At 49.7% G+C, this 16,566-nt stretch overlaps 1 protein-coding gene across 5 annotated transcripts in view; it reads right to left on the minus strand.

Moving 5' to 3' along the window:
- LOC146026819 (vitellogenin-1-like) overlaps positions 1-16,566 on the minus strand; it is a 117,385-nt gene that overhangs the window by 59,110 nt on the left and 41,709 nt on the right. For all 5 annotated transcript variants that reach the window (XM_083157827.1, XM_083157826.1, XM_083157824.1 and 2 more), the window contains 6 exons: positions 15,863-16,016; positions 14,157-14,314; positions 11,594-11,753; positions 10,731-10,856; positions 4,945-5,163; positions 873-1,090 (listed from right to left, as the gene is read on the minus strand). In XM_083157827.1, coding sequence (XP_083013953.1) covers positions 873-1,090; positions 4,945-5,163; positions 10,731-10,856; positions 11,594-11,753; positions 14,157-14,314; positions 15,863-16,016 — 1,035 coding nt within the window. The remainder of the gene's footprint in view (positions 1-872; positions 1,091-4,944; positions 5,164-10,730; positions 10,857-11,593; positions 11,754-14,156; positions 14,315-15,862; positions 16,017-16,566) is intronic.

Consider the following 16,566-nt stretch of genomic DNA (forward strand, 5'->3'; position numbering starts at 1 on the left):
CCGCTGTGACGTGTGTGTCAGTATGTGAGATACCTCTATGCAGGGACGCACTACACACTTACGACTCATGGAGATCAGGTGCCGCTGTGACGTGTGTGTCAGTATGTGAGATACCTCTACGCAGTGACGCACTACACACTTACGACTCATGGAGATCAGGTGCCGCTGTGACGTGTGTGTCAGTATGTGAGATACCTCTATACAGGGACGCACTACACACTTACAGCTCATGGAGATCAGGTACTGCTGTGACGTGTGTGTCAGTATGTGAGATACCTCTATGCAGGGACGCACTACACACTTACAGCTCATGGAGATCAGGTGCCGCTGTGACGTGTGTGTCAGTATGTGAGATACCTCTATGCAGGGACGCACTACACACTTACAGCTCATGGAGATCAGGTGCCGCTGTGACGGGTGTGTCAGTATGTGAGATACCTCTATGCAGGGACGCACTACACACTTACGACTCATGGAGATCAGGTGCCGCTGTGACGTGTGTGTCAGTATGTGAGATACCTCTACGCAGTGACGCACTACACACTTACGACTCATGGAGATCAGGTGCCGCTGTGACGTGTGTGTCAGTATGTGAGATACCTCTACGCAGTGACGCACTACACACTTACGACTCATGGAGATCAGGTGCCGCTGCGACGTGTGTGTCAGTATGTGAGATACCTCTATGCAGGGACGCACTACACACTTACAGCTCATGGAGATCAGGTGCCGCTGTGACGTGTGTGTCAGTATGTGAGATACCTCTATGCAGGGACGCACTACACACTTACGACTCATGGAGATCAGGTGCCGCTGTGACGTGTGTGTCAGTATGTGAGATACCTCTACGCAGGGACGCACTACACACTTACGACTCATGGAGATCAGGTGCGGCGCTTCTGCTCAGTCTCTTTACCAATGTATACACAAAACTACCCACGTGGACATCGGCCTCGTCCAACATAGACTTTGCTACGGCCATGACAATGGTGGGAGGCGGTTTGTTGTTCATGATAATCACAGCGGAGATCATGCGGAGCGCAGGGTTCTGCTGCAGGTCCATGTACAGCTGCAGGCAAATATCAAAGACCTGCGGGGGAAGGGTGGGCGGAGTTATTAGATGTTACTGTTACATTTCACTGAAGGAAGTTAATAAATTAAAATAGATAACTTTAACTTCAAATAATGTAAATGTATCATAATTGGGTACTCTTTACCTAGAAGGGCGCCCATCGCGGCCATCTCGGGCATTGAATGCACTAAAAAATCGGGTGCGATGCGACCGACGTGATGCCCGCGATTTCCCATAGGGAACAATGTTAAATGTCCCAATCGACCCGATTTTCCTGTTCAATGTCTCAATTGACCCGATTTTTCCATAGGAAACAATGTTAAATGGGCCACAGAGGCCAAATAGGCACCCTGAAGTGTGAAATGGCCCCATTATCATACCCCCATTATCCACGTCGGCGTGGAGTTGAGAATAGAAAGTGTGGTATCCGCGTCCCCTCGAGGGCTTCACAGCTGTCCGCGTCCCCTTGCGGGGCTCGCTGCGCTCAGCACGCTTCGGGCTCGGTGGCTCGCTGCGCTCGCCACACTTTCTATTCTCAACTCCACGCCGACGTGGATAATGGGGGTATGAAAAGGTCGTAGGACGCGTACCGCCGCCCCTCGCGTACCGCCGCCCCACGCGGGCTCGCTGCGCTCGCCACGCTTCGGGTTGACGTTGATCGTGGGGTGGCGTTAACAATTGTGGGGGCCATTTCACACTTCAGGGTGCCTATTTGGCCTCTCTGGGCCATTTAACATTGTTTCCTATGGAAAAATCGGGTCAATTGAGACATTGAACAGGAAAATCGGGTCAATTGGGACATTTAACATTGTTCCCTATGGGAAATCGCGGGCAAATTTTAGTGCATTCAATGCCCGCGATGGCCCCGATTTTTTACTAACGATGTCCACGATCAAAATCGTGGGCGCCCTTCTAGGTAAAGAGTACCCATAATTGTTGTCAAAGCCATGTTTATCAGTGTAGGATATGGCCAGTGTTATGGCTCCCGTATACCTGTGCAAGGTATCGTATGTAGCCTTCATGCAAGACCTCAGCAACTACCTGCTGGGGCCCCCCGGTGGCTAGGATCACATATAAATACCGTGGGCCTTATTCTGATCGGTGCGGCCGGATCCGAATATGCGGCCAGGACCGTGCGTGCAAAACCCCGCCTTCCATACGGATCACCAACTCCGTCCGTACGCGGTAAGAAGCTGGCCGAACGGACCGCACGTGTATTTTTCATGGAATACGCTTCCTCCATCTCAGGGAACCTCCCCCATCATTCGATCAGGTGCCGCTGTGACGTGTGTGTCGCAAAAACGGCCGAAATCGCATTTTTTTCCATTTTCGCATATTTAATGAGCTGCGAAAATGTGAAAAAAGTGCGATTTTGGCCAACAAGTTGGACACACTGGAAATGCGATGGCTGCATTTCGCAGCACATCGCATCCAGATGTTTTCACATGAAAAAGTATACAAATCGCATATTTAATGGTATGCGATTTGTATAACGTGTGTCTATAATTCGCCCAGACCAGGGTCTGATGGACGAATTAGCCAGAACCCTGCACAGATTGCAATGATCTGTGCAGGGTTCTGGTGTAAAAATAAGTTTAAACAGTTAAAATAAAATAAAAAACCAGCACGGGGTCCCCCGCCAGAGCATAACCAGCCCCGGGCTCATTGAGCCGGTGCTGGTGACATAAAATCAGGGTCCCCGACAAATAGGGGTATCCTTGATTTAATGAAACCAGCACCAGGCTCAAGGTCCGGCGCTAGTTCCCGAAATACGGGGGACAAAATGAGTAGGGGTCCCCCGTATTTTAAGAACCAGCACCAGACCCAACCAGCCTGCAGGGTAATGCCACAGCCGGGGGACACTTATTATATAAGGTCCCGCGGCCAAAGCATTATCCCCCTGGCTGGTCAGCATGGGCAGGGGTCCTGGGGAAGTGGGGACCCCCCCAATGAAGGGGTCCCCCCCTCCAGGACTTACCAGCCCATGCTGAAAGTCCGGGGCTGTCCCCGATGCCCCTGGGCGATGGGCATCGGGCTGATGGATAGTGTAAAAAATAGAAGAAAAACTATTGTTTTCTACTGTAGAACTATGAGTCCCAGCAAGCCTACCCCGCATGCTGGGACTTGGAGAACCACAAGTCCCAGCATGCGTGGCATTAAAGGGCCCGCTGGCACTTGTAGTTCTACAGTACAAAAAATAGTTAAATAAAACACACTGACACCCTGAAAAATAAAAGTTTAATACACACATGATGAAACATCTCTGCGCCTCTTCAGTCCGAGAGCGGGTACAAGCTGGGAGCAGCGCGTCTGCCGGAGAGGATGCCGATGTCGTCGCCGGGGACCAGGTGAGTAGGATTTCCTTCCTTAGGAACCCCTTTTGGACTTCTTCGGATCCTGGACCCCGGAGACATCAGCCCTGGAGCCCAGGACCCCGGACCAGCCCCGGAACCAGGACCAAGGCCCCGAAACTGGACTCTTCTGTCCAGGAGCCCCGGACCCCCGGACTCAGGATCCAGGGACCGACCTACGGGCTCAAGGTAGGTAAGTATCAGTGTGTGTGTTATGTGTGTATTAAACTTTTATTTTTCAGGGTGTCAGTGTGTTTTATTTAACTATTTTTTGTACTGTAGAACTACAAGTGCCAGCGGGCCCTTTAATGCCGCGCATGCTGGGACTTGTGGTTCTCCAAGTCCCAGCATGCGGGGTAGGCTTGCTGGGACTCATAGTTCTACAGTAGAAAACAATAGTTTTTCTTCTATTTTTTACACTATCCATCAGCCCGATGCCCACCGCCCAGGGGCAATGGGGACAGCCCCAGACTTTCAGCATGGGCTGGTAAGTCCTGGAGGGGGGGACCCCTTCATTTGGGGGGTCCCCACTTCCCCAGGACCCCAGCCCATGCTGACCAGCCAGGGGGATAATGCTTTGGCCGCGGGACCTTATATAATAAGTGTCCCCCGGCTGTGGCATTACCCTGCTGGCTGGTTGGGTCTGGTGCTGGTTCTTAAAATACGGAGGACCCCTACTCATTTTGTCCCCCGTATTTCGGGAACCAGCGCCGGACCTTGAGCCTGGTGCTGGTTTCATTAAATCAAGGGGACCCCTATTTGTCGGGGACCCTGATTTTATGTCACCAGCACCGGCTCAATGAGCCCGGGGCTGGTTATGCTCTGGCGGGGGACCCCGTGCTGGTTTTTTTTTATTTTAATTTGAGTTTTCCTGCAAACGTGCGATTTTCAGACATGAAAATTGCACATTTTCAGGACTAAGCACATCGCACCAACTCGCACCTATTCACAGTATTTGGCCCGTTTTTCGCATCTCATTAAATATGCGAAAAATGGGCCAATCATGCGATTTTCAAAAGTGCGAAGTGGTGCGATAAAAGAAATGCGGATTTATCACAATCCATAGAATGTCACCCTACATTACTGCTTCCGGATTCTCTACAAGAAGCCACATAGCCTTTACTGGCAGGGTGGGGGGAGACGGGAGGCATTTTGGACTGCAGGGACGGACCCCCTTTCTCACTGCAAGGCAAATTCCCGGGTGAAGAAGTTCTACCAGGTAATTTGCCTTTTAACACCGTTTTTTCTGCAGTGTGAACGGGTCAACCCGTGTCTGCATACCCGGATCTCAAACACGGGCAAAAAGAAGGGTTTTACCCGTGAATGAGATCTGGGTATGCGACCCGTTCACACTGCAAAAAAACCTGTGTTAAAAGTCAAATTCCCGGGTCGACATGATAGACCCGGGAATTTGCCTGCAGTGAGAATGGGGGTTAAGAAACCTGCTCTCACCAGTAAGATAGTTATATAACCGACTCTTCATAAATAAGCCCCTGTAAAGTGCGACTGGTGCAACGGTACCTTGTTTGGATATTTGAGCGCTATGTTCTTCAGGGACATGGCGGCGACAGACTGAATCGGTAGTGGCACGCGGGAAGATGTTGAAGACATACGTGGCAGGAACTTCAGGATATACTTTAAACTGTCAAGTTGTCCGGCGTTCCCCAGCGCCTTCAGGGCCAGAATGATGTCATCGCTGCGCATCGCACTGGAGGCTTCTGTTAGGAGATCATGGAGAGGCTGGATACAGAGGGGAGAGAAGGAATCACTTGTGGCCAAACTGACATTTATATCGCAGCATACAGAGTGCACCGTCCACCTAGATGGGAGTTCTATTGAAAGTTGGGGTGTTGCCCATAGGAACCAATCAAAAACTATTATCTTCTAGAAGGTGCTAAATAAGAAGTAGAATCTGATTGGTTGGAGACACCTTCTACCTGACAAACTAAGGCAAGGCAGTGCGAGAAAACATGGCAGGCTGACACACGCTACCGTTCAATGTTCCTCTCCCCCTCTCTCTCTCTTAGGAAAAGACAGTCTTGTCTAGGTGTTAAGAGAGATTAGGGGGAGGAGCTGAGTGTAACAGCTGACTGACATACTATATAAGGAGGGGCAGAGCTCATTTGGAGCGTGCTCATTGAGAGGGAAGCTTGCATACTAAAGTGAAGCTTGATTACTTAAGTGAGTTGGAAACTGAAGCAGGTGAGTTAGAATACTGAAAAAGGTGAGTTTGAACACAGTCTAAATTTTCATATTCTGTTTTATTGTAATAGATTCATCTTCTTTCTATCCTATTGTAACCTGTTGCTCAATTTTGACATTTAATTCATTGTATCTATATTTTTCCAACATTGTATGTCATTTTTACTCATTCACTATTATTTTCTCTTATCTTTGCCACACATTTATTGCACTCTGTTTCCCTCTTCACGCCTGCTCACATTTGCCTCACTTCTGACCTTCTCTGTTCCCTTCATCCTCTCACTTGTTGTTGTTTCATACTTAATTGGATTACTCAATCAACCTGATTTTACCCACTGGTCTCCTCTCTGACAGTAGTTCCTTGCCTGTTACCTTCTCTCTCACTCTGTTTTCTATCAAATCTACTACAGACGCTGTCTGTCCTCCCAAATCCCTCTGTCTGCTTTCACTAACCTACCCTCTCACCTTCGGTTCCTCATGGCTGCTAATCTCTCAACTTCACTTTCTCCAACTGCTCCTCCCCCCTCCCATCCCATACCTATCCTGACCACTCGCCCCCGCACCCCCACCCTCCCAATGACCCCCCCTCGCTTCTGCAATCCCAAAAACCTTATCCACATAAATACACAACCCACCCCCCCTCTTTCCTGTGCACTATGGAACGCCAGATCCATCTGCAACAAACTCCCTGCCATCCATGACCTATTCATCTCTAGAGCATTCCACCTCCTTGCTATCACCGAGACCTGGCTCTCCACCTCTGATTCTGTCTCTCCAGCTGCTCTCTCCCACGGTGGCCTCTCTTTGTCTCACACTCCCAGGCCTGACGGTCGCCAAGGTGGCGGTGTGGGTTTTCTCCTCTCAGCCTCATGCACCCACAGTGTCATTCACCCTGAACCCTCTCTCCTTTTCTCCTCCTTTGAGTCTCACTCTATCCGTCTATACTACCCCTACCACCTCCGTGTCGCTGCAATCTACCGCCCCCCTGGCCCTATCTCCCAATTTCTTGACAACTTCGCCGCCTGGCTTCCACACTTCCTCTCCTCTGACCTGCCATCTGTCATTCTTGGTGACTTTAACATCCCCTTGGATAACCCTGCTGATCCTGGCACCTCCAAACTCCTCTCTCTCTGCTCCTCTCTTGGCCTATCTCAGTGGACTACCTCTCCCACCCACATCCAAGGACACTCCCTCGATCTTGTCTTCTCTCGCTCTTGTTCCCTTACTGACTACACTATCTCAGCTTTTCCTCTTTCTGACCATCACCTCATCTCCTTCTCCCTCACTGCTTCCCCCTCTCCCACCCCCCCTCCCAAGCGCATTGTCTCCCGGCATAACGTCAACACACTTGATCTTGCTGCCTTCTCAAACACGCTGTGTCCTCTTCTCGCCCCAATCTCCCTCATGTCCTGCCCGAACCTCGCTGCCTCCCTCTATAATGACACCCTATCTTCGGCATTGGACTCTGCCTGCCCTCCCTCCTCTATCCCCCTTCGATGCTCCAACCCTCAACCGTGGCACTCACCTATCACCCGATTCCTTAAAAAGTGCTCTCGCACTGCTGAGCGCTTCTGGAAGAAATCACGCTCCCTTGCGGATTATCTCCATTTCAAATTCATTCTTTCCTCCTTCAGCTCTGCCCTTGCTCTGGCCAAGGAATCCTACTTTAAGTCCCTCATCCTGTCCCAATCATCCAATCCCCGCAGGCTCTTCGCCACCTTCAACTCCTTGCTCTCCCCCCCTCCTCCAGCTCTTCCGTCCTCCATCGTAGCCGCTGATTTTGCTACCTACTTTTCAACCAAAATCTCCTCTCTCAGGACTGCCATCACTGCTGCCATGACCTCACCGTCTCCCTCCTCCCCTCCTACATCTCCACTCCCCTCCTTCCAACCCCTGTCCTCATTTTACCCCACCACTGCTGCTGAAGTCCACTCTATCCTTCAATCCGCTTCTCCCTCCACCTGCCCGCTTGATCCTATCCCCTCCAATATTATCCGTCGTCTCAGTCCATCAGTCTGCTCTCACCTGGCTCACCTCTTTAATCTTTCCCTATCCTCTGGGATCTTCCCTTCCTCCTTCAAACACGCTCTTGTCTCCCCAATTCTCAAAAAAACAAATCTGGACCCCAACTCTCCATCTAACTACAGGCCCATCTCCCTCCTCCCTTTTGCCTCCAAACTCCTAGAACGTCTGACCTATAATCGTCTCCTAAGCCACCTTACTGCTAACTCCATTCTAGACCCCCTCCAATCCGGGTTCCGCCCTTTACATTCCACTGAAACTGCCCTGACCAAAGTCACTAACGATCTACTATCGGCTAAATCCAAAGGCCTCTTCTCTATCCTCATCCAGCTTGATCTGTCGGCTGCCTTTGACACTGTTGACCACCCTCTCCTGCTCAACACCCTCCGCTCCTTTGGCATCACTGGCACGGTCTTCTCCTGGTTCACCTCATACCTCTCCGATCGCTCCTTCTCCGTCTCCACCCCGAGCTCCTCCTCTCCTACTACCCCCCAGCCAGTCGGTGTTCCCCAAGGGTCAGTCCTTGGCCCTCTCCTCTTCTCCCTCTACACCACCTCTCTGGGCACCCTCATCAGCTCCTATGGTTTTCATTACCACCTTTATGCTGATGATACCCTAATCTATCTCTCCTCCCCCGACTTATCCCCATCACTTCTGTCCAAGGTCTCCGAATGCCTCACGGCCATCTCAGCCTGGATGACCCAACGCTTCCTGAAACTAAACATGGCTAAAACTGAACTTCTAATCTTCCATCCCCCGAACATCCCCTCTTCTCCCACTATCTCCATCAGCATTGGTGAAACCGAGATCACGTCCACCGACCAAACGCGCTGCCTCGGTGTCATCATTGACTCCTCCCTCTCTTTCACCCCCCACATTCGTGCTCTCTCACAGTCTTGCCGCTTTCACCTACGCAACATCTCACACATCAGACCATTCCTCTCCACTGACGCGACCAAAATTCTCATTCACTCTCTTGTCATCTCCCGCCTTGACTACTGCAACATCCTTCTCTCTGGGCTACCTCTCACCCGCCTCGCACCTCTCCAATCCATTCTTAACGCTGCTGCTAGGCTCATCTTCCTCTCCCGCCGCTCTACCTCCGCCTCCCCCCTCTGTTTATCTCTTCACTGGCTCCCCATTCCTTTCCGAGTTCTCTTTAAACTCCTCACCACCACCTACAAGGCTCTCTCCTCCTCCACAGCTCCCTACCTCTCTTCACTGATCTCTATCCACACTCCCTCCCGTCCTCTTCGCTCCATCGCTGACCGCCGACTGACCTCTCACCTAATCACCTCCTCCTACTCCCGTGTCCAAGATTTCTCTCGCGCTGCCCCCCTGCACTGGAACAACCTCCCGCCACCCATCAGGCTATCTGATTCCCTTACCTCCTTCAAGCGCTCCCTCAAAACCCACTTTTTTCGACTAGCCTATCCCTCCTCCTAACCTCTTTTGATCCTCCTATTCTGCCTCCGTTCCCCTCCGTTCCTACTTATCCTATTGTATTTCGTTCGTCCACCCACCTATTTTTAGTATGTTAACTCTCATGAGCAGGGCCCTCCTTCCTCACGTACTCACCCTACCTCATTACCTCACCTGTGCTCCTGTCCTGTTCTTCCCTTCCTCTACTTCATCTTCAGTCTCCTTGACAATTTTGACACCTACTTCTGAACTGATGCTGATTTTAGTTCTACCAGCTATACCCCTATTTATACTGTATCTTTCTACACACCCTGTACGTTACCTTGTAATTTGTTTTTTTTTTGTTTGCTATGTACGGCGCTGCGGACACTTTGCGGCGCCTTATAAATAAACGTACTACTACTACTACTACAGTATATTGAAATTGTACCTTTGAAGTCAACAGATATATATCACATAGCACAAATGAAGTAATATATTATATTGCTGATAGGGGATTAATCCTGACATTCTCATTTACCCAACCATTATACTGTCTAATCGTATATCACTTCCTTTTGTATATGTATTGGCTTCAATAAGACTGGATGTGATTATACCATTAGCGGGGGGGGGGGGACTCACATGTGGAGCAAACTCCCAGCATCCAGAGATACGACGCATTCATTTACATGGAGATAAGACTCCAGCATTGGAATACACAGGTTCCTTATATTTACATATTATTAGAACATAAATTCCTTTTCAATGTTTATGGCGAGTGAGCCGCAAACATGACTAATATCCAGCAGCGAGCGCCATGAATTTGGCTTTTCTCACCTTACATTTCGTACATACATTATAGAGCAAATCTGGGTTATGCGCTGTTACCTGTCCTGGACCTTGTGCCTGGTAAATCGTTACCGTATGGTTTGGAATTTTTTTTAAGTGAAGGACTATTTCTAGTACTGTACAAATGCAGGGCCTCATTCAGGTGCGGTCGCAAAGCGGCTACTGTACGCAAGTTTAAGTACTGCCCATGAGTGATTTGTGATGAGTTGCAATACGGAATTAGTTGAAAAATGAGTGATTGGACGACAGCGTTTGGGGGTGGTAACGGGGGGTGGTTTCCAAATTCAGTCCGCAATCTCCCACTCTGCGGAACGTTGGGGTAAGTGCAGGAGTCTGGGGGAGCGGTAGAAGAACCTAGTACCGACCTTGGACATTAATGTACACATTGGTGTCTATATACACTGGATGCTGTATGGGATACAGTATTAATATCTAACATTATATATGGTCTATAGTATAGGCTGTATCACACATTTACATAATATAACTAAGTGGTCAGGAAAAGGTTACACCTCACATAATAATCACACACAGGGGTACGATTTTTAGAACCCGATTTCAGGAGCTCATATATAGAATAACACCAGGAACATACTTGGAAATGAAGTAATAAGTATGATACAGCGATCAGACCCAATCCCAAGCACTGACAGTCTGGATTATGGGGGTTATTCAAACCTGATCGCTGCTCTGCTAAGTTTCAGAGCCCTGCAGTCAGGTATACGGCGCTCAGACAGAATGGGATCCCGCCCTGTGCAAGCCTGGATTCAATGAGCTGGGACGCCAATGGAACGGATCACTGAACACTAACGAGCGACCATGGTCCTTACCTGTAGGGCGGCTTCTGAGCAGAAATCTGTCACCTGGCAGAACTTGTGCACCAGTGACCCATAGGCTAGGTAGGTGACTTTCCGGAGCAGGACGCCACCATGGACCGTCACAGCTTCCAGCAGGGCCTGGAACAGAGAATAACTGTATTACGTGTGATCGTCAGAGCGCCCTCTGTACTGCGCAGGAATATTGGGCCAGATGTGGCATCAAAAAGTGGTACAATGGAGAGTGATAAACAGCCAGCCAATCAGCTCCTACAGTATCTGTCATGTTACAGGCTGGGTTTGAGATATGACAGGTAGGAGCTGATTGGCTGGCTGTTTATCAATTTACACTTTTTACTTTATAAAGCTTGATACATCTGGCCCATTGTCACATACTGTATGTTATATATTATGTGCACCATGTTCCCTGTACCTTCAGTAAGTACTTGTACATGCTGTAAGCCCATACTGGTAATACGTGAATGCAACGCGGGGACCGCAGCTGTAGGGGTACCCAAATACATTCACCTGACAGTACAGGCAAGAGGTGACATATAACTGATATTCTGTACTTGTGACTAACTCTGTAGGCCTTTAGACTAATACATACAAGACTGATACATAGTTTTCTACCCTCCCATTTTAAGTTCCTGTCTCCTGCTGCCCTGCTTCATAAATCAAATCTCCCAAAAATGTACTAAAGCCAGGACTTTGCAAAGACAATGCATAGCAGGGGGTGGAGCCAATATGTTGCAATCATGGAGCCATGCCCCCTCCCTGTCTGCCCACCTTTTTGTCCAGCTGTGCCCCCTATCTGCCTACCCTGCAGCCCCTCCTGGAGGTTAGTAGGTTAGTAGCACAGAGTGAGCTGGAACTACCTTAGCTTCTGCAATAGACTCCTGGTCAGCTTCTATTAGATGTAATGCCAGAGGCACGGCCTGTGCAGCTTCAAACTCCGTCAGATCTTTAAGGATGACTTTTAATAACCGTAGGGACAAATGATTACCAATGGCCGGGACGGCGTCCAAGATCCAGCGCCTGCAACATAGGTGGCAACAGAAATAAGTGGGAGGAGCACAGCAGCACAGAGTATATCAGGAGATGCGTGATGTGTCATTGAGGACAGGGCTGCATGTCACAGGGGCAGTGACGTGATGTGAGGAGGGGAATGGGGGCAGCAGGAAGCCACAGACTGAGAGTTATATAGTAGGAGGAGCAGGGTCCCCAGCAGCACAGAGTATATCAGGAGATGAGTGATGGTCAGTGAGGACAGGGCTGCATGTGACAGGGGCAGTGACATGATGTGAGGAGGGGAATGGAGGCAGCAGGAAGCCACAGACTGAGAGTTATATAGTGGGAGGAGCAGGGTCCCCAGCAGCACAGAGTATATCAGGAGATGCGTGATGTGTCAGTGAGGACAGGGCTGCATGTGACAGGGGCAGTGACATGATGTGAGGAGGGGAATGGGGGCAGCAGGAAGCCACAGACTGAGAGTTATATAGTAGGAGGAGCAGGGTCCCCAGCAGCACAGAGTATATCAGGAGATGGGTGATGGGTCAGTGAGGACAGGGCTGCATGTGACAGGGGCAGTGACATGTGAGGAGGGGAATGGAGGCAGCAGGAAACCACAGACTGAGAGTTATATAGTGGGAGGTGCAGGGTCCCCAGCAGCACAGAGTATATCAGGAGATGAGAGATGTGTCAGTGAGGACAGGGCTGCATGTGACAGGGGCAGTGACATGATGTGAGGAGGGGAATGGGGGCAGCAGGAAGCCACAGACTGAGAGTTATATAGTGGGAGGAGCAGGGTCCTCAGCAGCACAGAGTATATCAGGAGATGAGTGATGTGTCAGTGAGGACAGGGCTGCATGTGACAGAGGCAGTGACATGATGTGAGGAGGGGAATGGAGGCAGCAGGAAGCCACAGACTGAGAGTTATATAGTGGGAGGAGCAGGTTCCCCAGCAGCACAGAGTATATCAGGAGATGAGCGATGTGTCAGTGAGGACAGGGCTGCATGTGACAGGGGCAGTGACATGATGTGAGGAGGGGAATAGAGGCAGCAGGAAGCCACAGACTGAGAGTTATATAGTGAGAGGAGCAGGGTCCTCAGCAGCACAGAGTAAATCAGGAGATGAGTGATGTGTCAGTGATGACAGGGCTACATGTGACGGGCAGTGACATGATGTGAGGAGGGAATGGGCGCAGCAGGAAGCCACAGACTGAGAGTTATATAGTGGGAGGAGCAGGGTTCCCAGCAGCACAGAGTATATCAGAAGATGAGTGATGTGTCAGTGAGGACAGAGCTGCATGTGACAGGGGCAATGACATGATGTGAGGAGGGGAATGAAGGCAGCAGGAAGCCACAGACTGAGAGTTATATAGTGGGATGAGCAGTATCCCCAGCAGCACAGAGTACATCAGGAGATGAGTAATGTGTCAGTGAGGACAGGGCTGCATGTGACAGGGACAGTGACATGATGTGAGGAGGGGAATGGAGGCAGCAGGAAGCCATAGGCAGAGTTACTGTATATAGTGGGAGGACTGGGATACCCAACGTCACAGATTATATTACATAATATGTTAGTGAGGACCTGGGCTACTGATCTCAGGACCTGGATCAATCTCCAGCTGGACGGTAGTAGACTTGCTCTACCCGTATACTGGTAATAAATAATATATTCTGTAGGTGATATGACTTTAACCTATGGAAATGAGGACAGACATACAATTGTGCCCAATAGCAGACACTAGGAAGGTGAATGAAGCCCTTTGTGGACTATAACATGGATAAAATCTAGGACATTGAAGTGGACTGAAACCTTCTTCCTTAACCTTCAAGCCATGCATCAAAGATCATTGTCCTACTGACCTAACCAAGCCGAGGTCACCTGAGGAAGGTGTAATAGCATCAGAGACATGGGCAAAATCCTACCAGGTACCTGGAGGCAAAATAGAAAGGGTGGTCCCCCCAGTGGCTCCGGGATATGGTCACTAGGTCTACAACAATTAGGTTGACACCACCACTGAGCGACCATATTGCCAGCGATTGGAGTGTGCATCGGCGGTAAATCGCTGGGTGCACGCTCCCGTTTTCAGCCCCATTCTAATCGCTGGTCGCAAGCTCCTGCGACCAGCTGATTACCTCTGCGGCTCCCCCGGCAGAGGTTCCCTTTCATCAGCGACATCTCTGGTCGCTGATGATAAGGAGACACTGAGCAATATATTGCCCCCGTGTGTACACAGCTTTCGCCTCGGTCTTTATTTCCTGGTTCCCTTCTGACAGCTGGAGCCCAGTAGCCAGTGCCTCCAATGTCTCTGGGAATTACGCACTGCAGTGATAGCGTCTGTAACCGTGGCCCTTCCACTGCTGCCAATATGTTTTGTAGTTTTCAACAATAAGAACATCCCATTAGCATTTCCATTTTATCTGTAATCTTACCTATAATGTTGCCGGCCTGAGATGGATTTCCATATTGCTTCCAGGTGCTCGAAGCTTACCATTCGTAAATGTTGCACCAGCTGCATAAACTTTCCTGGAGAATCCTCTGACAATGGTCCCATATTGTGTTCCACCAAATAATGCAGAAGGTCGTTGACCTGTAATGAGATAGGGAAAGACCTATTTAGCATTAGTGAATTGCCAACTGGTTTACGGACATTGGCGGAGTCGGACTGGCCCTCCGGTAAACAGGAGAAATCCCCGGTAGGCAACACTGACCGAGTGCCCCGCTCCTCTAGGATAATGGATGAACTTGGATGCTTAGTTTTGCAAAATACACCAAGATTAGTCCTCCTGCCAAGCAGTGGGTGGCTCGCACCCCTGAACCCTCATTTATGAAGGCTGTACGAAGTCCTCTCTACTGGCTGGCCAATTCCTTCTGTTGTTGGTGGTCACACTGCAACAAATGGCAGATCACACCCCTGTGATTGGGCGCCCTACAGTACCACTGCCTTCCCTGCCGGTCCCGCCACGCCATGACTGGGGACACTGGTATTTCCCCAGACTCTGCACTTATTACACTGCTGCGTCCAATGAGTGTGAGTATACAGTATGTGTCATCGAGTGTTGGGAGGTGTCAATGAGTCTGGATTCAATTTTATGATTATATTTGTGAGTCACCAAAGTTATTTTATGATGGGAAGAAGGGAAACTACGGGGATAATTTACACCTGATCACTTGGATGCTACTTTTCGGAGCCCAATGACCAGGTATACGCCGCCATGTGTAATATCCTGTGCAAAGAACTGCAGATCCATTCACTCACTATCGATTGATGTCCCCCCACGTGTGCAGTGGCTGAGTAGCCTCAGACTTACCCTGGCTGCCATGACGTTTGGGAGATCCGGGCCGGCGCTGATATCAGAGGGCCTCCCATCAACCCTCTGGGCCCGCATGCATTTTGCCAGACACCAGTCAATCGTCATGTGTTCGGCCGGCGTTAAAAAAGCTGCCGCTGGCTTTGTTCGCAGGGAGTGGTCGCGCATTTGCACTATGATGCATGCACATGTTCAGTGCTTCGATAATCGCTCAGGTCCTACATTCCGATTCTGAGACCAGAGTATACAGCGAGAGACCCCCAATGCGAAGCCTAAACCAGAACCTTCCATTTACACAGTTATCTAACTGCACATGGTCAAGGTTGCATCTATAAGTGAAGCTGGCCCATGGGAAGCCTGCTCCGCACATATTGCAACCCAAACCATGCTGCTGGCCCCCAACTGGCATTACTAGGATGATGGTGCCCTCGCCCTATGGTTAGGGAGGAGGCACTGCTCTCAGCCAACCAGGCTGCAGTTATAAATGTACCGACAGTGGCTGCACTTCTGCTTCTGAAATACACAACAAAGGGCTTGCGGGTGTTTCGCTATTCGCTGCAGACTACATCAACACGGCTCCTGTGCGCGGTGCTCGGTCTCTGTGTACCGCCGCCCTCAGCTGTGAGAGAGAAGGTTACAGGGGGCATCTCTGTATTGTATGATGCAGTACACTTATTACCATAAGACGGTTTTAGTTACTTGTGGCCTGTGTCTGTGACATCTTAGAGCGCTCTTTGTGCAGACACCAGTAATAGGTTTTTACATAAGAGAAATACAAAGTAGGTAGAAGAGAGAAGAATGGTTGTTATATCCTCAGCCGCCGTTACCTGGCTCTCTGCATCGCTTCTGCTTAACAACTGAATCGGAGTCTGAATCAGTTTCCGTTCAAAGTGATAGCGCAGCGACTGTCTGGTAATGTAGTCATTATTCTCCGGGGTCGAATAAATCTGCTCCTGAACGGATGATAACACGAGTCTCTGCCTGTGAACAGTAACAGTGATATGAGTCCTGTGCAGTGTAATAAGGGGACATGCAGACCTTATATACAACGAGATACGCCACTGGGATTTCTTTTAATTCCCTATATTTACATTTAAATATCAACTGCTATAAACTGATGTAGATTTTAGGTCCCAGTTCAGACTTGATCGATTGTGTCGATCGGGTGATTATCGATACACTGCGCATGTGTACGGCCCGTGATGGCATTATTGGGTTACTTCAGGTAGGTAATTTTTAAGGTGCCCATACACTTATCTGATTTGGCTTGATTTCACCTGATTCCGACGGATCGGGCTGAGAAATCGGCCCAATCAGATGTGTTTGAACTCCCATCCGACCCGAGAATGTGTGAACAACACGCTAGTGAATGCGTCGGCGGCTGGGATATGCATAGAGTACCTCGCACCACGTAGAAATTTGCAACATCGTTGCAGATCCGGAAAACATCGATGTCAATTGTCACTCAAAAACAACTGGCGGCCCAAAACCCATCCTGAATTGCCCACGCCTTCGGCGCCAATCCCCATAA

The sequence above is a fragment of the Crinia signifera genome, chromosome 8, assembly GCF_055691185.1.
Source record: "Crinia signifera chromosome 8, ASM5569118v1, whole genome shotgun sequence".
NCBI classification, from domain to species: Eukaryota; Metazoa; Chordata; class Amphibia; order Anura; family Myobatrachidae; genus Crinia; species Crinia signifera.